Consider the following 24,496-nt stretch of genomic DNA (forward strand, 5'->3'; position numbering starts at 1 on the left):
GACAAAATTGTGGGAAACAATGGTCTCTGCCCTGGGACCAGATGACACTTAACAGCCATGAGGAAAATCCTACAAAACAACTTCTGCCCTGAGACCAGAAGAGACAGTTGACTCCCTTTTGTCCAACTACGTTGCCTTAATTCAGAAAAATACGACTTCTGCCCTGAGACCAGGAGGGATTCACCTGCCCTCAGACAACTTCTGCCCTGAGACCAGAGGAGACAGTTGACTCCCTTTTGTCCAACTACACTGCCTTAAAACAGAAAAATATGACTTCTGCCCTGAGACCAGGAGGGATTCACCTGCCCTCAGACAAAATTGTGGGAAATAACGGCCTCTGCCCTGGGACCAGATGAGACTAAACAGCCATGAGGAAAATCCTACAAAACAACTTCTGCCCTGGGACCAGAAGAGACAGTTGACTCCCTTTTGTCCAACTACGTTGCCTTAAAACAGAAAAATACGACTTCTGCACTGAGACCAGGAGAGATACACCTGCCCTCAGACAACTTCTGCCCTGAGACCAGAGGAGACAGTTGACTCCCTTTTGTCCAACTACGCTGCCTTAAAAAAAAAAATACGACTTCTGCCCTGAGACCAGGAGGGATTCACCTGCCCTCAGACAAAATTGTGGGAAACAATGGTCTCTGCCCTGGGACCAGATGACACTTAACAGCCATGAGGAAAATCCTACAAAACAACTTCTGCCCTGAGACCAGAAGAGACAGTTGACTCCCTTTTGTCCAACTACGTTGCCTTAAAACAGAAAAATACGACTTCTGCACTGAGACCAGGAGAGATTCACCTGCCCTCAGACAACTTCTGCCCTGAGACCAGAGAAGACAGTTGACTCCCTTTTGTCCAACTACGCTGCGCTACGTGTTAAGCGAAAAGACTTGAAACAAACAAGCAGATAACCACTAATTTGCAAGATCTGGAGAGACACGGGGCTTCGCAAACCGTGCGCGCCGCCATCTTGGGTCTAAAAAGTGACAAACTTCAAGTGTCTCGAGATGACAGTCATGGATGACATAACTACAGAGACTGATTTTGCCAGTTTGTGGTTTCAAGAGTCATATGCTCTGCCTGACTATGATGATAAAATGGGAGCTAAACCTAAATGCTAAACACTTGAGTTACCATCCTTTGATGTTCAGAACGTTCTTTTGATGTGCAAGTGTATTTCAGAATACCCTCAATGCAAACAGAACAAAGACTGTTCATGCATCTAATCATGCTGCTTTAAGAAAATACTTGATATCTAAAAAGTCAGAGAGAACAAACTTTTTGTTTTTCGTTTCGTACTTAGATTCTGATTGTTTGTGTCTTGCAGTGCTCATAAGTAAGAAGTTAACACCTGAACTATTCTTAACACCCTTGTTGAAAGCTGGAACAATTCTGTCCCATGAGACTGTTAATGAGTTGTTTGTCAGCACTGCTCTTGTGAGATGATGACACATCCAGAGTTAGGTAAACACTTTGTCTCGACTGCAGGGAACAGTCAAGAGACAGGGGAGGGTTGTGTTATGTAAGTTTGAAGAAAGTAAGAATTACATTGCCTCATAAAGTTAGAAACTTTCCATGACATAAGAGTGTCAGAGGAACAACAAGCATATCATTCATGAATGTTTGTCTTGTCTTGATTACTGTATGTAGCAGCAATTTGATTAAATGTTTAATATTTATTAATTTAGATTTAACAATTTAATAATTAGCTTTGCTGTCCTGTTGGTGGAGGGTTTAGTGCCTCGTTTATTAGTGTTGTGAGATAGCCTTTTGTTCATATGAGGCTACCGTAGCCAGCAGGGCGCGGTGCGTGATGACGTTACCTGGGGTGACGGGAAGTTTAGCAGTTGGTGACTTGTAGCCCTATTGTGTGGGCTATTGAAATAAACAGAGTCACAAGAAACCTGTGTCTTGCCTCATATCATGACAAATAGTTATGAAGAAATGTTACATATCCATATTTCCCAGCAAGATTTCCCCAGTTGCTCAGAGTTTTAAACCAGCCATACTGAACAACAATCCCACTTTTCTAATGTTCAGCCTCTCAAACGCATGCGCACCGGAATGAATGGTTTAGGATTTTAAGATATAAACTTAGTGCCGATCACACAGACATGTGGTAAGAAAGGCAACGCCAGCAAAACAAAGCGTTTTTTAGAAGTTGAAAGGTGTGCCATGCTATTTCACCCAAAACAGGCTTTTGAACTAGTGTCTGTGTGATCGGGGTCTTATTCATTTGACTTGACTTGAACAGTTGCAGCAGTTGACACCATGTAACACCACTAGTTGATGTTTTCACATTTTGGTTTTCATTCAGTTTACCAGGAGTTACATTTCATGATACAACCCTGATTCTGTAAAAGTTAGGAGGCTTTGTAGAGCATAAAAAAAAACAATGTGATCATTAGTTAATCTTTTTTGACGTACTGAAAATAGTAAAAGACAATATATTAAATATTTTACTTCAGTTCTTTTTAAAATAATTTCAGCTTGTTTAAAAACAAGTAAATAAAATTATTTACATTTTACACAGCCTCCAAACTTCATTTGGAATCGGGGGTGTAATTTATGAACTTTAGAGGTCCGCTTAAGCGTTCTTATATTTTGTTTTAATTGTTGAGATTACCTTTAGATACAGCCAGGAGAGCTAGAGTCCTCTGCTTCCAGGATTTTGCTAAGCTAAGCTAACCGCATGCTAACACTAGCTTCACATGTAATACAAAGACGAAGAGAGTTTAGTGCACATGCACAAACACTTACATATGGGTGGAAGGAATGGCTACGATAAAATGTACTGTAGAAGGCTGTGTCTGTGCTACAGGTACCAGGTCCATTTCAACATGTGGCCTTTTGCTGCATGACATCCCCTCCTTCTATTTGGTTCAGTGTACTGTGCCTAAAACAATATCAGAATAGTCTCAAGAGACTATTGAAGCTCCAGGGCAACAAGACCTCTAAACTATTACATGGAGCATTATCTGTAGGGATTTATTAGGTTTTGTCGCCAAACTAATGAAATTAGCTCCCTGGGTGTATTTCCGATGTTTAAATTGTCCCGCAGAGAGAGATGTCCTCTGAATATTAATTACAAAGAAGATAAAATGATGGGATGGACACTGCCTCATGCCTGCAGGGAACAGTTTACACACATATTGTGCCCAAAAAATTTTTTGTCACAAATTTGTCTCCAGAGGTAATCAACCACCTTTTAATTTAACCACAGTAGGACATTTTATATTATATTTCCAAGAGGACAACATGAGGAACATATACATTAAGGATGCAACTAATGTTTTTTCCTTATCAATTTATCTTTGCGTTAATTTGTTCAACAAATCAGCTGATTGTTTCTCCTAGAAGATGTCAGAAAACAAGGTATTAATATGATAAAGGAAAGTTACCAATGCATATTCCTCAACCTGGAACCTACAAATGGGGCTGAGCATTCAGCGTTCATCAGTTTTTAAAATTGTATAAATAAAGTAGTATTACTGAAGTTGCAGTGTATGCATCAGGAGTTCTAATACATCAAGTAGTAATTGAAGTCATCACAGTATTATTGATGGGTGTAGTTGTAATTAAAGTTAAAACTAGTCAAAATTATTGTGGTAGAATAACTACTAGTTGCACTCACTTGGCCTTACTTTACTCCTCAACAAACATGTCAGTCAACCCTCCTTCAGGCTCACACAGGGGAATCCCACCACAAGGCCACTGTAATTTCTCATCTTTCCTCAGTAGAGACCTCATCTGTTTTTCTCTTGCTTCCCGGGGGACAACAATCTTGCTTACACAGTTATGACCAAACTGACTAATTGATCCTGGGGGGGGACCCTCTTAGGATCAATTAGTACCCCCCCCCCCCACACACACACACACACACACACACACACACACGACACCAATAGACAACAATATAGACACAGAAACAAATATTCATCACACGGATGGTGAAGCTTATTGTTGTTCAAGAACTTTTGTTTTTGTAAGTTTTTTGGTAGCTTGGGTCCTTTATTTCAAGTAATTACCTATTGTAAATAAATGGGTGACGTTATGATTCAATGATAGGCATTTACATGACAGCTCTGCCTTATTGACACAGAGCCCTAAGCTCAAGAAAATTAAATAACTGTACTGTAAAAAGAACGTTTGTATTTATCAATGTCAACTGGCTTGTGCCATGGACATCTGTATATCTATATCTTGTTCAGAGCAAGTATTTACACATATTGGCATACTCCTTAATGAATAATAATATGACTTTCAACATGAAGTGGTCCACGGGGCCAAAAAGGAAAAACTTTTCGAAGACCTGCCAACAGAAAACCTCACAGCAACAAAATGCCATGTACTTGTACACCTACAACAGTGTTTGGGTGGGAAGTGTGTGTCAAGGGACATCAACATGAATGCCAGAACCGAAGGTTTCCCCGCTGTTTGTAATTACTATAACAACATGATCAATGTTATTCACTTCACCTGTCAGTGGTTTCAATGTTCTGGCTAAAAAACTAATGTTAGTCTATAAACAGAATACATTGCTGTCTAGAAATTGATCAATCTGCAAGCTGGAAAGTCAGACTTAGAATAATTTGCAACTAAAGTCGGCCTGTAAAGACAGACTAGTAAGTAGATGAGTCTCCATGTTCGGTGTGATGACATTTAATGTCCCTGACAACTTCTGTAGTATCATTTGGCCACTTGTTAGCAGCCGCCACTTTTAAAACACGTAAGCACTTAATTGTGGGACATTAATTTTTGTATTTAATGTGGGGTTACCACAGACCTTATTTCAGGCATTTAACCAAAAACCAATCAAAAAAACTAACTGACTTTGAGAAGAGGAACTGCCAGGACTGCTAGTTGCACAGCACTGAGCTAACTAGCTAATTGCAGCTAGCAGCAGTTGGCAGTTAAATTAGTGATATGCCCCCTATTTGTTATAAGTATGAATTTGACAGGTGGCCAATTCTTATTGCACCTTTAACCAACTGTAACTGGTTTAACATGATCACTAAAAAGGTAACTTCACCGAGCTAGTTCAAGCTTTAAAGCAAAATTGCTCAGGAAATCCTTTAGCGTTAGCCCCATCGTTTCCACTTTGAATAGCCGTTAGTTAGCTCAGGAATGTGAGCCACTGTATACGTTAGCTAGATAAATGAACTTTAGCTAATTAATAAAAGTGGAAACTTAAAACTTACAAGTGAGCAAAAATCTTACCTTTGTGGCTCCAAGTGTTGACATTGTTGACCGAGGTGAAGATAGTTTTAGGTTGGATATTGGACATTCACTCCGGAGACACCCAGTGTTGGCAGCAGGAGGACGGTTAGCTCGCCTCCCAGAACCTCGCGCTTCGCTGGAGGCTGACTTAGGGACCATCAACAAATTATTCTATTGTTTGTTTGATTTACACAAAAACAATGTTTCTTCATGCTGACTTGATGATATTAGTGAAAATGATGATTCACAAATAAATAAATACTGAACTGATTTCGTGTAGGGCGCTTATTTTGATTGCTGATGAGTTGTATCTTTATTTTGCAAAAATATTTTTATAAGACAATGGCTTTTTTTTCAAGAGCTTCCATCTCATTTGACCCAGTGACTCCAAACCAATGCTGCATTGTATTATTAAATGGGACACATGGGACACACCTCTTTTGATTACATTTTACTGCTTCTTCTATTTTATATGAATATTTATTATGAAAATTCAGCATTTCTTTTCTTTTCATTTCTTTTTAAAACTAACTTCACTGCGGTCAAGTGTTGCTATTAACAGCTAAGCATTCTGTTTGTCAGTCCCATACTTGACTGTATGTTCTCCTGTCCGAGGTCAAAACGGTTCCCTAAATCGACCGATTAATGCTACCTTACCAACTGTTATTTCATCTCAGCTGGTGATGTTATTAAAACTTTAGTCTTAAGCACAGCTGGTGTGAGCACTTGATGTCACTTATGATGTCATATACATCATATTCGATCAGGCGACAGCCAGGCGTTTGCAGTTGGCGGAGAGCAATTGCAGCGCCTGGCTCTATAAACTTCAGCCGCCTCTATTGATTCTGTGCAGGACTGACTGATCTTGATAATGTGCTACATTTAGTCTTATGTGCAAATGGGAAACACAATTTTGTAAAGCATGGCTGTTAAACTTAACAATCTGGCATATTTTACTGCAATTACATATTGATAATTGCCAAGTGTGGTCGAAAACTGCTTGTTAAATGTAACTTTGTCCTGAGCATCACTTAATTCACTGTTAATCAGGTGAATACAGCTTATAGAAAGCTTTTAGTCATATTTATATTTATTACAAAATAACAACATATGGGTCTATGCTATCTATGTGCATGTTAGTGCCAGGACCTCTCACCTAATATTAAATTTTAATCACACAACTCTTCATACATAACAGACATGTGTTGAAATACAAACAATATTTCGGTGAGGCCGCCAGGTGTCAGTTTTCTGCCTTAGGTACATCTGAATACAGCAGACATCAGCACCACGGCTACTGTACAGTATAACTTAAGATCCTTTCTTGGGAAATATATAGATTAAAAAAACTGTTGGCAAAACAATTATCCATGAAAACTAGAAAAGAAGCAAGCAACATTTCATATGGTAGTACACTGATGATGATACTCACTGAAAAGGAGATAAAGAGTAGATGTTCAACTAGAGCTGAGCAGCAACTAATCTCCTCTATCATGTAATAACATCTTTCTTCCATTATATTGACTTGATGCATCTAACTTGGTGTGACATTAATGCAGATCTTTGGATCATTGAACACACTGCACACCTTCTGCAAATTCCATCCTCATAGTTTAAAACACTGTACAACTCTTTTCCTTTCAACAATGATGTATTTTACATTTTCTCATTGTTGATTTCTATTCAGTATTTCTCATTCTTGACTTTTGCACTTTTGCAGTACTTATTCACTTATTTTTCTTACTACTAACCATTGTATATTTCAACTGTATATTTTCGGTATAAACCGGTTTCTGATTCTGATTCATTTCTGATTAACTTATCTCAGAAAATGGTAAGTCGAAACTTACTAAAATTTGTCAAAGCGTGATCCTAATACACTTTTCACCATGTACCCATTTTGGGCAGAAAATGTTTAAAGGTGCCACAGAGTTTAAACAGTAAATGTATGTTGGGTTAGGCGATCAAGCGGGCACAATAGAGCTCTTTGACTGGACTGAACTCACTAAATCATCATCAAAACAATCATTTTTATGTTTATTTTGAGATTAGGGTCAGCTGCGACCCTGCTCATCATGGATGCTGTCATTATTGGGGCATTGAAAGACATGATTTCTCAGTATCAGCTGGAAGCTTTCTCTCAAGAGATCAATGAGGACAGTATTTCAGTGTGTTCACAGGTCAGACCTGCAGTCGTCTGTTTGCTGCTTTTAGATGCAGCATCTAACAGAGCTGCTGCTAAACAATCTCTAAGAGAACATCAGGTGAGCCACAGTCACTGGTCTACAGCATGTTAAAAAGTGAATGTGCTCATCAGACTGGCATACAAATTATACAAATTATATGTTTTTCTCTTTGTCAGACTGGAGAGCAGAGGCTGTCCTCCAACACACAGGCTGTGGAGTTCAGTGATGTCTTTTCTCAGGACTGTTTTAAACGACTCTCTCATCATTCATCCTCCAGGCTTCTATATCATCGGATTTGAGACATTTCCCTTCATCAGTGTCTACTTCATCTTTCTAGCGTTTGTTTATGTGGTGACAGTGCTGTTCAATAGTTTCTTGATCTATATAATTGCCTTTAACCGTTGTTTACACACTCCAAAATTTCTGGCTGTTATCAACCTCGCAGTGATTGATGTCATCTTAAACACGAGCACTATTCCCAGCATGATTAAGACATTTCTCTTTAAGGACAACTTTGTTCCATTCAACCTGTGTTTGCTGCAAATGTTTGTCTACTATACTGCTTTACCTTTGGAGTCATTTGCACTCGCTATACTTGCCTATGACAGGTTGATCGCAATATGTTTCCCTCTGCGTCACAAGTCATTCAACACATTACGGAGCATGACTTGCGTGGTCAGCCTGTCTTGGGTTTATATTCTCTCACTACAGACATATGCAACAGGTATAATGACTCGACTGTCTTTTTGTAATTCTGTCAAAGTGTTCAGCTATTTCTGTGACTATGCTCCTGTGTTCAGACTGGCCTGTAATGATTACACATTGCAGTGGTCTGTGGCTTCAACTGCTAGTATAGTTAATCTGATGGGGCCCTTAACTTGTATTCTTCTGTCCTATTTTAGCATCCTGGTGACTGTGTTCAGGATGAAATCAGTCAGCAGTGGAATAAAGGCTCTCACCACTTGCATTGAGCACCTCATCCTTGTTGCTGTATTTTACATTCCCATATTCAGCATATTCTTAGTTGGGCTTTTTGCGGGATCCATCAACCCGGACCAGCGTGTGTTGAGCCTGTCACTGGCCTCTTGCCTCCCACCCTGCATCAATCCCATCGTATATTCTCTGAAAACTAAGGAGATCAAAACCAGAGCCCTGGCACTGGTCAGGAAAAATAAAATTGGCACATAACAATCATCACAATAAAAAAGGGTTAATAAAGAGCCCTGACTGTATGCTATGTGAGTAATGTCTGTCAGCAGAAATGTGTCACCAGTTGGATTTAACATGAGGTCGTGAGTGTCGAGAAGCATATGAAAACAGTACTGTACTGCAGACACTTTAATGTGGATGTGATTGAATTAAAGTTGTAGTGTGTACAATATACTAATGCATTCCCATCTTTTTGGCTATGGTGAGTCAATTGATCATCAATCTGAAGTTTGTTCAAATCAGGGTCATTACTTTTTTTGTTAAAATGGAGGTCATTCACTAAAGTTGTCTAGTGATAGCATCAAAAACTGAACCGTTTTGTTTTGGCTATCTGTGAGCATTTTAATGATAAATGTATCCTCAAGGAACATGAAGCAGAACCTGGGTCATCAATGTTGTTTAATTTGTGCATAAAAAGTTAACAAAAAGTTTGGTAACTTCTGATAACTTCTGTTTTATATATATTTACTGCTTTGAATGTCATGCGACCAAGCAGTTATGTGATCAAACTGTGGATGGTCCTGAATAGTTCATTATTTCACAAGGGGTCAGAGGTCATTCTCGTCAGGTTGGGCAATTTAATGCTCGTGGATTGAACTCTCGTACTAGTATATTTACATTAATGAGGAAATGAGAACGTTGCGGCATAATGAACTACAGCAGATACCTCTGTCAGATCTGGTAAAAAGTGATGTGCTGAATGATAACTTACTCATCCTGTTTCCAAGACACAGTTTAACAATACATCAGACAGGACAAAAACTACACTGTGGTTATAAAATGGGTGCGCATGTCCTCTAGTGGGATTATGTGTACAGTGCAGGCTCATGAATTACACTCCATCTTTGATAATCTGCAACAGCACTCCATGAAAAACTAAGAAATCACAATAGGCACTAAGCAACAATTTATGTTTTGCCACAGATAGATGGGTCAGTCCATCTGTCTCTTTTATTTGCTGCATGATCAATATCCTTATTTGACATATGTGTTTCATTCTCTGCCAAAATACTGCATATCCTCTATGTATTAATAACTGATAATGTTGTAAAGCTCATAGATGTGAACAATGTGGATGCTTTGCTAAAATTTTGGTCACTTGATAGACAAACTTTTTAAAAGGAAATAACAGTACGTGATCAGAGAAGCGTGAGGGGACGAACATTAATCACATTCTGAATAACTTTCCCTTAACGTTAGCTATTTGGAAATATTATGTGAGTCGTTTTCTCCTACAACCTTTTTCAATAAATCCATCCCCTTAAACGACTTTTAGATCATTTAGATGTTACTGGGAGCCTGATGTCAGACTGTCGCACATCATCATGGTGCTATTTCAGTCGACGCACTCATCACATGCATTAAGTACTCATCAAGTTTGTTAACAGAAGGACATTTAATGTACCAACTCACCAGTGGGAAGAAATCTGTCAACATAAAAGAAGACTAAAAGACTAAAAGTAATACAACATGTAAACTATTAAACCCACAGGTGAAATATAGTGATTTATCTTATAAATGGAATTGAATCAGGCCAATACTGACCTTATTAAACTCATTAAGAATGGCTCAGACATCCTGATCAATAAAAGACATTAAATGCTGTTTCTTAGTCGCTGCAATTTTATGAACCATCTGTGACAATATTAGTGTTGGTGTTTGAAAATCTTCACCTATGTGATGCCTGATAATGGAGGGGGTGGGAGGGAGTCATGTTATGCGGGGACAAGGTGAAGTCTGAACAAGTGAATCTTGAGTCTTTTGCAGAAGATGGCAAGTGACTCTGCTGTCCTGACATTGGTCGGGAGTTCGTTCCACCACTGAGGCGCCAGAACAGAGAAGAGTTGTGACTTCGCTGAGCGACCTTTGTTTGCTCTCAGCGATGGCAGTACCAGCCGGCCAGCTGATGTAGTGGAACGAAGTGCTCGCGTTGGGGCGTGTGGTCTGACCAGTGTTTGGAGGTAGATGGGTGCAGTTCCATTGGCGGCCTTGAAGGCCAGTACCATCGTCTTGAATCGGATACAGGCTGCAACAGGAAGCCAGTGGAGGTCACGGAGGAGGGGGGTCACATAGGAGAATTGGGGTAGATTGAAAACGAAGCACGCTGCAGCGTTCTGGATACGCTGCAACAGTTTAGTCGCAGAGGCTGGGAGTCCAGCCAAGAGCAAGTTGCAGTAGTCCAGGTGGGAGATGACCAGCGCTTGGACTAGGAGTTGCATTGAGTCCTTTGTGACGAAAGACAGGATCTTGCGGATGTTTTAGAGGGCAAATCTGCAGGATCAGGCCACAGAAGTGATGTTGGAGGTGCAGGATAGTCTGTTGTCAAGGATTACGCCCAGGTTCCTCGCAGTCGATGAAGGCGATACTGTGACGTCCTCAACAGTGACTGACAGGTCCATGTGAGGGCAGTCTTTCCCTGGGATGAAGAGGAGTTCAGTTTTATGAAGGTTGAGCTTGAGGTGGTGCGCAGTTGTCCAAGCGGAGATGTCTGCCAGACATTCCGAGATGCACGTTGTAACTTGGAAAAGAGAGGAACAGTTGGGTGTCGTCTGCATAACACTGGTAAGAGAATCCATGTGATGTGATTGCAGAGCCTAGTGATCTAGTGTATAGTGAAAACAGAAGTGATCCTAGTACTGAGCCTTGAGGGACACCAGTTTCCAGAAAGCTGGGTTTGGACAAGGGGCCATTCCACATGACCTGAAAGGTGCGATTTGTCAGGTATGATGTGAACCAGGTTAGAGCAGAGTCAGCGATGCCAAGTTCAGCCAGAGTGGAGAGGAGGATTTGGCGGTTGACTGTGTCACTTTTGCACCTTTGCAGTACTGATTTCCTTATTTTTTTTACTACCATCCGGTGTATATTTCGACTGTATCTTTTCTCCCGTCTCTCTTATGCACCACAACATCACAGCAAACTACTTGCATGTGAACCCCTACTTGGCAATAAACCGGTTTCTGATTCTGATTCATTTCAGATGAACTTATCTAAGAAAACGGTTAGTCGAAACTTACCAAATCTGTCAAAGCATGATCCTTAATACTTATTAACATTTTTCACCATGTCCCCCTTTTGGGTAAAAATGTTAATAGGTGCCACAGAGTTTAATTAGTCTCAAGTTTAAACAGTAAATGTATGTTTGTTTATTACAGCAAAGCTTTCTCTGGTGATGGCATCACAAATTGGGTCCCTGAGAACCACAACCTGTTTATTCTTGAATGAAACTTTAAGGAACACTATGCTGTTTGCTCTCTATACAAACAAACTTCACATAACATTTAGTAAGAAGTTATACTTTTATGGAGCATATACCCATTCTGCTGTCACAAGAGGTCACTGAGGCCATGGCGATCAAGGAGGCACAATAGAGCTCTTTGACTGGACTGAACTCACTAAATCATCATCAAAACAATCATTTTTATTTTTATTTTGAGATTAGAGTCAGCTGCAACCCTGCTCATCATGGATGCTGTCATTATTGGGGCATTGAAAGACATGATTTCTCAGTATCAGCTGGAAGCTTTCTCTCAAGAGATCAATGAGGACAGTATTTCAGTGTGTACACACGTCAGACCTGCAGTTGTCTGTTTGCTGCTTTTAGATGCAGCATCTAACAGAGCTGCTGCTAAACAATCTCTAAGAGAACATCAGGTGAGCCACAGTCACTGGTCTACAGCATATTGAAATGTGAATGTGCTCATCAGACTGGCATACAAATTATACAAATGATATCTTTTTTTCTTTGTCAGACTGGAGAGCAGAGGCTGTCCTCCAACACACAGGCTGTGGAGTTCAGTGATGTCTTCTCTCAGGACTGTTTTAAACGACTCTCTCATCATTCATCCTCCAGGCTTCTATATCATCGGATTTGAGACATTTCCCTTCATCAGTGTCTACATCATCTTTCTAGTGTTTGTTTATGTGGTGACAGTGCTGTTTAATAGTTTCTTGATCTATATAATTGCCTTTAACCGTTGTTTACACACTCCAAAATTTCTGGCTGTTATCAACCTCGCAGTGATTGATGTCATCTTAAACACGAGCACTATTCCCAGCATGATTAAGACATTTCTCTTTAAGGACAACTTTGTTCCATTCAACCTGTGTTTGGTTCAAATGTTTGTCTACTATACTGCTGCAGCTTTGGAGTCATATGCACTCGCTATACTTGCCTATGACAGGTTGATCGCAATATGTTTCCCTCTGCGACACAACTCAATCAACACATTACAGAGCATGACTTGCGTGGTCAGCCTGTCTTGGGTTTATATTCTCTCACTACAGATATATGCAACAGGTATAATGACTCGACTGTCTTTTTGTAATTCTGTCAGGGTGTTCAGCTATTTCTGTGACTATGCTCCTGTGTTCAGACTGGCCTGTAATGATTACACATTGCAGTGGTCTGTGGCTTCAACTGCTAGTATGGTGAATCTGATGGGGCCCTTAACTTGTATTCTTCTGTCCTATTGTAGCATCCTGGTGACTGTGTTCAGGATGAAATCAGTCAGCAGTGGAATAAAGGCTCTCACCACTTGCATTGAGCACCTCATCCTTGTTGCTGTATTTTACATTCCTTTCATTATTATTTTTACTGTCGGGCTTTATGTAGGATCCATCGACCCAGACCAGCGTGTGCTGAGCCTGTCACTGGCTTCTTGCCTCCCACCCTGCATCAATCCTATCGTATATTCTCTGAAAACTAAAGAGATCAAAACCAGAGCCCTGGCACTGGTCAGGAAAAATAAAATTGGCACATAACAATCATCACAATAAAAAAGGGTTAATAAAGAGCCCTGACTGTATGCTATCTGAGTAATGTCTGTCAGCAGAAATGTGTCACCAGTTGGATTTAACATGAAGTTGTGAGTGTCGAGAAGGATATGAAAACAGTACTGTACTGCAGACACGTTAATGTGGATGTGATTGAATTAAAGTTGTAGTGTGTACAATATACTAATGCATTCCCATCTTTTTGGCTATGGTGAGTCAATTGATCATCAATCTGAAGTTTGTTCAAATCAGGGTTACTTTTTTTGTTAAAATGGAGGTCATTCGCTAAAGTTGTCTAGTGATAGCATCAAAAACTGAACCGTTTTGTTTTGGCTATCTGTGAGCGTTTTAATGATAAATGTATCCTTAAGGAACATGAAGCAGAACCTGGGTCATCAATATTGCTTAATTTGTGCATAAAAAGTTCACAAAAAGTTTGGTAACTTCTGACTGTTTTATATATATTTCCTGCTTTGAATGTCATGCGACCAGGCAGTGATCAAACTGTGGATGGTCTTGATTAGTTCATTATTTCACAAGAGGTCAGAGGTCATTCTCGTCAGGTTGAGCAATTTAATGCTGGTGGATTGAACTCTCGTACTAGTATATTTACATTAATGAGGAAATGAGAACGTTGCGGCATAATGAACTACAGCAGATACCTCTGTCAGATCTGGTAAAAAGTGATGTGCTGAATGATAACTTACTCATCCTGTTTCCAAGACACAGTTTAACAATACATCAGATAGGACAAAAACTACACTGTGGTTATAAGATGAGTGCATGCCCTCTAGTGGGATTATGCTTACAGTGCAAGCTGTGCCATGAATTACACTCCGTCTTTAATAATCTGCAACAGCACTCCATGAAAAACTAAGAAATCACATTAGCCACTAAGCAGCAAGTTCTGTTTTGCCGCAGATAGATGGGTCAGTCCATCTGTCTCTTTTATTTGCTGCATTATCAATATCCCTATTTGACATGTGTTTAATTCTCTGCCCAAATACTGCATATCCTCTATGTATTAATAACTGACAGTGTTGTAAAGCTCATAGATGTGAACAATGTGGATGCTTTGCTAAAATTGTGGTTGCTTGATGGAACTTTTTAAGAGGATATAAGTGATCAGAGAAACATGAGGGGACGAACATTAATCACATTCTGAATAACTTTCCCTAAACGTTAGCTATTTGGAAATATTATGTGAGTCGTTTTCTCCTACAACCTTTTTCAATAAATCCATCCCCTTAAACGACTTTTAGATCATTTAGATGTTACTGGGAGCCTGATCAGCCTGACAGATGCCGTTCTGGGTCAACAAATCACCAAAGACGAGGAAACAGCCCCTAAAACAAACAAGAGTCTTCACTCTTTCTACTTCCGTTTTCGACATATGAGTCGTCCTACATCGTTTTTTTTTGTTGTTGTTTTTTTTTTCATATAAACCTGTAAACTTGGCATAAATAAATATAGTAATCAGCACCACAAGAGATTCAGTCTTCTTTGTTGAAGGAGCAAAACTTGGGAACTTCATGAAAATCTATGTCTGAATGCAAAACACATTGTTCTCAGACCTGATACACCTACACAGACAGATCTGTACCGTGAGTCACCAGGGGGCTTTCAACAAAAGAGTTTCATTTTCATCAAACATACATAGTTAATGTATTTAGTTCACCCAGCAGGTGAATATTGTAGAAATGTAAGAAGTAAATAAAGATTTTTTCCCCCCTAAATTCTATACAAATGGATTTAAATGCAGCCTTTAAAACCCAATGAGCTGTTTGAATAACGTGAATATAATTATCTACACTCCTATAATACACTACACGTTATCTTCATATTTCAGATAGCACTGCAACAATAGAGATTATTTTCATTAGGCAATCGATAAATCCGTGGATTATTTTCAGTATTAATTATTTAGTTCATAAAATCTCAAGAAATTGTGAAAAATGTTCATTCACTTCCACAGAATCCGAAGTTACGTCTTCAAAATTGCTTCTTGTGTCCAACCGTCCAAATAACCAAATACTCTTCATGTACTGTCATAAATAACAAAGAAATCTTTGCAGCTCTAACTTCAGAGTCTAAACATCAGCCCAACAACTTTAAATGTTTCTGAGTATGCTTACTGTTCTTCTGAAAAACTTCTCTCTACACTTGTGAGACGCTGTGTCGCACTATCGCCGCATAAAAATCGATTGTGCATCTACATCGTTTTGTACGGTAAAGCATGTCGGCGCCGACAGCGACTTCGTGGTGCATTCAGATGCACCTTGTAAACTCAGAAAAATGTGGAGTGGAGTAAAAGTACAATATTTGCATGGAACATCCATGTTAATTTTATGGTGATCGGATGAAAGAAACCCATATTGTTGTTGAAATTTTTGACCTGAGGACAACAGGAGGGGTATATTATCAGAGGTGCCTTAGGACCTGTTGTACTAGAATATGATACGCTAGGCCTACACTACGATATGATCGATACGATACAATACGATATGATACAAAATACTTTACTAAGCCCACAAGGGGGAAGCTGAGTGTCACCATACATATAGGACAAACAACCAGAAGGACAATAATATACTTAATAAGAATATATAAGAGTTTGCTGAAAACAATTTGATATGATTGATATGATGATTATAGCATCAAATGATTAAACAATGCTGCCGTAAAAAAAAGCTTGGAAATGATCACAGAGATTGATATGAATTTTTTAAGGAATTTTGAAAATCTGCTTGATCTGTGCGTGACTTTGACATCAAATTATTGAAAAATGCTGCAGTATAGATATTTCAGAGTTTGTAAAGAAAGATATTTCAGAGTTTGCAGGGTGTACCTGAATGCACCATGAAGTCCCGGTGTTGTATCGAGCTCTGTTTCCTCGTCGAGATGCGTTTCCCCTCGTCCCGCCCCCTTCCGAAATGGGCCGAAGGGCGAAGGAAGCGCGCGTTCACAAAAAGCTCGCCCCCGAGCTGTTGTGCTCGTACTACAGAGGCACTGTGGAGAGAGCTGAGGTTCAAAACTGACTTTTGTTAGCAAGTTTTATCTGAAGATGTGAAATCCAAATTTCATGACTGTCTAGTTATATTTTTAAACTGGGACAACAGCGCATATGTTTGTGTTTGTATGTCTTTATTAACACAAACAACTACTGTTATTTCTATCAATAAAAAAATATTATATTTGTGAGAGAGTTTTCATTTTGAATATTATGGACTTTTGGAAGAATGCTCATTCATTTATAGGCTAAATATAAATCGCTATTTTATCATATTTGTCTTGAATCCAGCTCCATTATAGCAGGTGAAGCACATCCTGACAGCTTGACAGGATGACAACTTCACAACTGCTGACTTCTTTCCCGACAACAGATAAGTCCTGTGATTTTCAGGCTGATATCTTTAAATTTGACCATTTACAACAGGGGGAACGCATCCTGACAGCTATTGCTGTCAGATACTGTTCCCCCTCTGTTCAATATGAAAGGAGGCCCACACATCTTTCAAACTCATACTGCTGACTTATTTCCCCACAACAGACAAGTCCTGTGATTTTCAGGCTGATATCTTTAAATTTGACCATTTACAACAGGGGGAACGCATCCTGACAGCTTGGAGTATTGCTGTCAGATACTGTTCCCCCTCTGTTCAATATGAAAGGAGGCTCACACATCTTTCAAATTCATACTGCTGACTTCTTTCCCCACAACAGACAAGTCCTGTGATTTTCAGGCTGATATCTTTAAATTTGACCATTTACAACAGGGGGAACGCATCCTGACAGCTTGGAGTATTGCTGTCAGATACTGTTCCCCCTCTGTTCAATATGAAAGGAGGCTCACACATCTTTCAAATTCATACTGCTGACTTATTTCCCCACAACAGACAAGTCCTGTGATTTTCAGGCTGATATCATTAAATTTGACCATTTACAACAGGGGGAACGCATCCTGACAGCTATTGCTGTCAGATACTGTTCCCCCTCTGTTCAATATGAAAGGAGGCTCACACATCTTTCAAATTCACACTGCTGACTTATTTCCCCACAACAGACAAGTCCTGTGATTTTCAGGCTGATAGCTTTAAATTTGACCATTTACAACAGGGGGAACGCATCCTGACAGCTATTGCTGTCAGATACTGTTTTTCTCTGTTCAATATGAAAGGAGGCTCACACATCTTTCAAATTCACACTGTTGACTTCTTTCCCCACAACAGACAAGTTCTGTGATTTTCAGGCTGATATCCTTAAATTTGACCATTTACAACAGGGGGAACGCATCCTGACAGCTTGGAGTATTGCTGTCAGATACTGTTCCCCCTCTGTTCAATATGAAAGGAGGCCCACAAATCTTTCAAATTCAAACTGCTGACTTCTTTCCCCACAACAGACAAGTCCTGTGATTTTCAGGCTGATATCTTTAAATTTGACCATTTACAACAGGGGGAACGCATCCTGACAGCTTGTAGTATTGCTGTCAGATACTGTTCCCCCTCTGTTCAATATGAAAGGAGGCTCACACTTCTTTCAATTTCATACTGCTGACTTATTTCCCCACAACAGACAAGTCCTGTGATTTTCAGGCTGATATCTTTAAATTTGACCATTTACAACAGGGGGAACGCATCCTGACAGCTATTGCTGTCAGATACTGTTCCCCCTCTGTTCAATATGAAAGGAGGCTCACACTTCTTTCAAATTCATACTGCTGACTTATTTCCCCACAACAGACAAGTCCTGTGATTTTCAGGCTGATATCTTTAAATTTGACCATTTACAACAGGGGGAACGCATCCTGACAGCTTGGAGTATTGCTGTCAGATACTGTTTTTCTCTGTTCAATATGAAAGGAGGCTCACACATCTTTCAAATTCACACTGCTGACTTATTTCCCCACAACAGACAAGTCCTGTGATTTTCAGGCTGATATCTTTAAATTTGACCATTTACAACAGGGGGAACGCATCCTGACAGCTTGGAGTATTGCTGTCAGATACTGTTCCCCCTCTGTTCAATATGAAAGGAGGCTCACACATCTTTCAAATTCATACTGCTGACTTCTTTCCCCACATCAGACAAGTCCTGTGATTTTCAGGCTGATATCATTAAATTTGACCATTTACAACAGGGGGAACGCATCCTGACAGCTTGGAGTATTGCTGTCAGATACTGTTCCCCCTCTGTTCAATATGAAAGGAGGCCCACAAATCTTTCAAATTCATACTGCTGACTTATTTCCCCACAACAGACAAGTCCTGTGATTTTCAGGCTGATATCTTTAAATTTGACAATTTACAACAGGGGGAACGCATCCTGACAGCTATTGCTGTCAGATACTGTTCCCCCTCTGTTCAATAGGAAAGGAGGCTCAGACAAGCATTAAAGACTTTAATAACAAAAAATGAATAGTGTACACTTACTTTTTAGAGGATACAATTATTATTCAAATTCAATAAATACAAAATTAAATGGCAAAATGTGCAATATTTCACACATCAACAAAAACATCAAACAAACAAAATGAAACATTTGAAAATCAGCATGCTTCACATTCAAATTTGTCCTCTGTCTTTGTCCTTCCAACACATGCATGGTGGAACCACCGTCCACAGGCATCACAGGATATCTGTAGTGCAAAAACATTTTAACACTGCATGAAATATTTAAAGAATACATGACAAATTAATATTGGCAAAACTTACAAAATAAGAATTTTTTTTTGCTCCCCATGATGGGACATTTTCGGAATATCTTCTTAATGGAAAGTGAAATAGATACAAACAGGACCACATTCTGTACATAAAATATAATACCCATGTCAGCTTTGCCTCTTCACTGTCATCTGCATTTTCCTCCCCACAGTTGAAGCAAAGGTTTGTCAGGTCGTCTGTCAGAAAAATGGAAAAGTATTTGATAGAGGGCAACATTTGTGAGGACAAGATGATGTCTTTTGAGTCTGATCCCCGGCAATTGTATTTTTTGTAATTTTCAGAGATAATAACCTGAGTAGTCAAAGATGTTTTCAATCACAACTTGTTGGATAGGGTTTAATATATAACTTACCAGATTCCCGAAGAAGAGTTGTGGCAATCTGCCAACGTAACTCTGCCACATCATTTTTGCCAGCAGGGAATTTGACCTCTTCATTGTTCAAGATTTTCTGTATGAACTGATATTAAAAAAACAAGTTATGATTTACCTACACATACAAATCTAAATATATAGTTTATCTGGGTAGCATCACTTTATATCTGCATATCATAGAGTAGAAAGAGCAATATTTTTTCATACCTTGATGGCAAAAACCCCACAGGAGGTGCTGTCTGGTTGGTGTGGATGAGGCACTGTGTCACATTTCCATCTGGACACATTCATCCCTTTCTTCCTCATGAATGCTCTAAAAACCAAAAATATGTTTAAATATAGTTACTTGATTTAATTGACTTAAACATCATACAAGCATCACATTATATTTGTTACAAGATGTCAAGTGCTAATAGAGGAGCACAAGAAAATAATATTGCCAATTCCTCAGTCATCAAAATAGAAGAAAGATAAGAATGTCGTTCCAGGTAAAAACAACTATTGTCCTTCCCCAATAACCGGATTTTTCAAAGAAAAAAAATTCCACTAATTTTGTGCCTATGCACCTGTGTAATATTCATCTATAATGTTGCAAGCGAGGACAACTTGGCATTGTACATGTTTGACATAATTATGTGCTGTTGTCCCAGTTTAAAAATATAACTAGGCAGTCGTGAAATTTGGATTTCACTTCTACAATACAACATCTTCAGATAAAACTCGCTAACAAAAGTCAGTTTTGAACCTTAGCTCTCTCCACAGTGCCTCTGTAGTAGCTTTTTGAGCTTTTTGTGAACGGGCGCTTCCTTCGCCCTTCGGGCCATTTCGGAAGGGGGCGGGACTAGAGGAAACGCATCTCGACGAGGAAACAGAGCTCGATACAACACCGGGTCGGCGCACACTGGCTTTACCGTATGAAGTAATATAGACGCGCAGTCGTGGAGAACTGTACATGGCGTGACCGCAGTAACCAAAGGCATTCATACTGGCAGCGCAGACAAGGAAACATTACGCGGGATAGGAACTATCTTGCTAGTATCTACTCTTCGGTTGTACTTCAACCATCCAGCACCGATTTAACAATCGACTCGTGCTCCGTCAGCAGTCAGCTGGTTCATGTACCTTCGGTTCAGTCATGGCAGACATCAGCAAGACTGAAAAGGTCCAGCTGCACGCCCCAGATTTAGTGGAACTGCGTGGTGGTAAGGACTTCCAGCTTTGACATACAAGCAAAGTGGCACAGGCCCGTTTGTGAAACAGGATGTCCATGAAGTGACAGTAGCCTGATTAAGACATTATGTCTGGTTGCAGTGTTGCAGGCAGGACTCGAGGACAACTTTGCTGAAGTTCAGGTGAGTGTTGTGGAGTGCCCGGATCTCACCAAAGAGCCCTTCCAGTTCCCTGTCAAAGGTAAGAGCCTGGCTGGTGCACTTCATGCATGTTCCTTAGTATGCACAGTTTTTCCACACAGGATAGTGAACGTGTAAAGGGCAGAACCTGTCATGCATTCACAGCCAGACACTGTGTTAGCCCTTGCACGCCCAGGCTATGGCCTAATAACACAAATGTAGTGGGTGTAATCAAGCATGACAGCTATATTTGCCTAAAACGACCAGGATTGATATGTTGATTGGCAGTGAGATAGACCAGTCTGTTTGTAGACTGGAGCCCTGCTTAAACTGTGGGACTGATGGAGGTAAACATGTATCTGAAATGTGGTTGAGTTACTAAACAGATTGTGGATTGAAACACTGATTCAGCAAATAATATTTACATCTGCATGTGTGGAACACTTGTAGCCTAACTGGTTTGTATCAGGGGGGTAACTTTGGTATTTTTCACCCCGGTCTGCGTCTGACAACTTATTGCAAAATATCCTTACAGAGTTGGACCTAGTTGTTGAGGAATAAGATCATTTTTGAATGACCACAAATAGCTGCTGTTGGTCTTGCTTAACCAGACCACCAGACTCCATTTGCAGAAACACAAATTTTATCGTCATAAAAGACGCTTAATTCAAATTGGACATGAAAACAAAATAAAACTCACGAAAACTTGTCTTGGCTCCACTGTTTCCACCGTCACCAACTCTGGTTTGGTCAAAATGAAAGCTTAATTCACTGCGTTTGATCTAAAAGTGTGGTGCGAGAGGTGTGAGAGGGAGCGCGGACATCCGAGAAGCAACTTGGGAAAACAGCGTTTAGGGCAAGAATATTCTCACATCCAGCACTGTGAATAATTTTATTTTGACCAAATCAGAGTTGATGACTGTTGGAACAGTGAAACGATGGACCAAGATGGTTTTGGTGAGTTTTGTATTTTTTAATTTTTTTTATTCTAGCTTGAATGAAATGAGTTCTACAACCTTAAATGACCTTTCCTGCAAATGGAGTCTGGTGGCTTTGGCGAGCGGTTTGCTCTTATTCTTTAACAAACAGGTCTATCTCTGTTCACAGACATTCATAGAAACAATCTGAGCCTGTCAGTGGCAAAAACAAACAATTTCAAAATTGTTGTCCCCATTAGGTACCCATTAGTAAACATTGAAAGACAGGGTTTGATTGAAAAACGCCGACATTACCCTTTAATGTCACCTCTCTCCTCTCATTCTAGGCTTATGTGGAAGTCCACGCATCACTGATGTTGGTGGCGTGCCGTACCTGATCCCCTTGGTTCAGAAGCACAAGGTAGTTTTTTCTGAAAACATTACGGTGCACATAATGAGCACTGACCTGTCGACAATTGGATTATTATACATTTGTCTCTCCTCCTCCCAGGAATATGACATGAACACCGTATCAAAGGAGCTGGAGCTGCCAGGAGCCTTCATCCTCGGTGCAGCAGGTGCTGCCTCCAGGATTGTTGGAATGAACGCGGAGGTGAATAATTTTTAGCCCCATCACACCACACGTCCCGACTACAATATCTTCATTGTAGATCTGCTTATGTGTTGCGTTCTACAGTCAGTTTTCCCTGGAGTGGAGGCCCTAGATATCATCTGGGTTGCCGTTGTCACCCTGCTGAACTGTTGTTGTTCTAACCCAGATGATTGAAGGACTAAGTGTTGTCGTCCACAGCTGATGCCTGTGGTTCTGACCGAAGCGGAGGGACGGCCTGCGGTGAACAGCAGCTACTTCTCCTCCATCAATCCAGCCGATGGCCAGTGTCTGCAAGAGAAATACAGTGACAAATTCTCTGACTGCTGCTTTGGACTGCTGGGCAATCTGTACGCCTGTGAAGGGAAGCCTGGAAAGGTAATCCGTCTTATCTGAGGATGAATGACGGGCCTTTTAGAAATGATGCATTGTCATCTTTACTTTTTACTTTTGGCAAATAATGAACTCTCTGGTTATTTATGAACTTATTTGTAGGTTAATAATTTCGCTGAAGTTGCTGTGTGTGAAGTGAAGTGAACTTCAGCCCCATCACACGTGTGCTCAAAAGGATAAACATTAACAAAAGGAAAGTGACTGTCCAAGCTGAGCTGTCGAGCCCTCTTCACCTCTGTCCCTGCAGGTCATAGAGGTGCGGGCCAAGAAGAGAACGGGAAGCCACAGTCTTGTGACGGCCTTGAGGACCACGCTTGAAGGTCACTACCCTGATAAAAGCCTGGCTCTGGGGGGCACCTTCATCATCCAGAAAGGGAAGGCTAAAATCCATATCATGGTAAACGTCGGACGTGACACAGAACACATGATTGATAGCTACTGAGGGTTACATGTAGTTTGATTTATTGCCTTGTGTCTGCTCACCGGTAGCCAAGAGAGTTCTCAGTCTGCCCCCTGAACACCAGTGACGACGTCAACAACTGGCTGAAGCACTTCGAGGTCAGCGCCCCGCTCATCTGCCAGTCAGTGCTGGTATCCAGAGACCCTGTAAGTAAAGTAAACAAACTGTCACCTCAGCAGTGCTTTTATAAATTAGGCTGTTATGTAAAGGTTCTGTTGTGTATTCAGGGTTTGGACCTGCGCGTGGAGCACACCCACTGCTTCAGCCACCACGGAGAAGGTGGCCACTACTACATAGACACCACACCTGACACTGTGGAGTACCTGGGCTACTTCATGCCTGCAGAGTTCGTGTACCGCATCGACAGGCCCAAAGAGACCCACGGAGTCGGACGAGATTGAGAAAAATGAAGGAATGAATGCAGCACAGCATCCCCTGATAATGAATGATAGTGAATCAAGCAGTATTTGATTTATATTAGGCTCTGTGTGTCATAAAACCACACATAAACTTCATTTTTTTATGATGAATATGATGATTTTGCATCATTAACATTAGCTCTTAAACCACATTTCTAACAATCTTAGTTTAAAGACAATCACTGCTTTTCCTTTTAATAAAAAATGTTGAGTTTCATTCAAGTTCTTTTGATTTTTGGCTGTTTATTTGATAAATACAGGAGCAACGTGTAGCACCCATTACTTCTAAAATAATAATACATTTGGGAACTACATAAGTGCCTGCAAAGAACCGTGATGTTATAGACGGACCAGAGCAGACAGGCTATGACGTCTACGCACTGTTTGCACAGAGAAGAAACTGGCACAGTATTATATACACACAAAACACAGACACCAGTGTTGTCACTTATTTGCTTGATTCGGCCTCCTTTAAATCATTTTCTGACGTATCTCAGGCAGAAGTGAAAACACTTGGTTTTAATATTTGTGTCTCAGATTATTATGAGAACCCACAAGCGTTGTGTAACGTCAACTCTGGACACTACTGTTAGAAATAAAGTTTTCTTAGGAGAAATATCTACAGTGATGGAACAAGGTATGGTGTTTGAACTGTTGCATTAATCGAAAGCTCATTTACAGCTTTTGATGAGAGAGCGATATGAATCCGATATGGCAAATTTGATCCAACACTATTCCTTCAAAAATAAGTTTTGATTAGTTTTTAATTTATTTAAGTCTTTTTACTTTTTTAAAAAAGAAAAAAAACAATCATATGTACAGAATATATAAAAAAAATAGAAACTAGTGTTGTGAAAT

At 40.1% G+C, this 24,496-nt stretch overlaps 3 protein-coding genes across 3 annotated transcripts; all 3 read left to right on the forward strand.

Annotated features, from left to right (window-relative positions):
• Positions 1 to 7,608: 7,608 nt before the first annotated feature.
• On the forward strand, positions 7,609 to 8,600 carry LOC311269219 (olfactory receptor 2AT4-like; the record flags this gene model as incomplete). The annotated part of the gene is made up of 1 exon (XM_084373251.1): positions 7,609 to 8,600. Exon 1 carries the CDS (start codon positions 7,638 to 7,640, stop codon positions 8,598 to 8,600), a length of 963 nt encoding a protein of 320 aa, XP_084229377.1. The 5' UTR covers positions 7,609 to 7,637.
• Positions 8,601 to 12,419: 3,819 nt separating this feature from the next.
• LOC311269441 (olfactory receptor 2AT4-like) lies at positions 12,420 to 13,382 on the forward strand (the record flags this gene model as incomplete). The annotated part of the gene is made up of 1 exon (XM_084373581.1): positions 12,420 to 13,382. The coding sequence occupies one exon, from the start codon at positions 12,420 to 12,422 to the stop codon at positions 13,380 to 13,382; it is 963 nt and encodes a 320-aa protein (XP_084229707.1).
• A 7,042-nt stretch (positions 13,383 to 20,424) lies between these two features.
• cUnh11orf54 (chromosome Un C11orf54 homolog) lies at positions 20,425 to 23,860 on the forward strand. Its single transcript, XM_084372790.1, has 8 exons — positions 20,425 to 20,692; positions 20,802 to 20,900; positions 22,104 to 22,177; positions 22,268 to 22,369; positions 22,568 to 22,744; positions 23,007 to 23,156; positions 23,249 to 23,365; positions 23,447 to 23,860. Exons 1-8 carry the CDS (start codon positions 20,626 to 20,628, stop codon positions 23,618 to 23,620), a joined length of 960 nt encoding a protein of 319 aa, XP_084228916.1. The 5' UTR covers positions 20,425 to 20,625; the 3' UTR covers positions 23,621 to 23,860.
• Positions 23,861 to 24,496: the final 636 nt, after the last annotated feature.

The sequence above is a fragment of the Pagrus pagrus genome (genome assembly GCF_965226575.1).
Source record: "Pagrus pagrus genome assembly, chromosome: 14".
NCBI lineage: Eukaryota > Metazoa > Chordata > Actinopteri > Spariformes > Sparidae > Pagrus > Pagrus pagrus.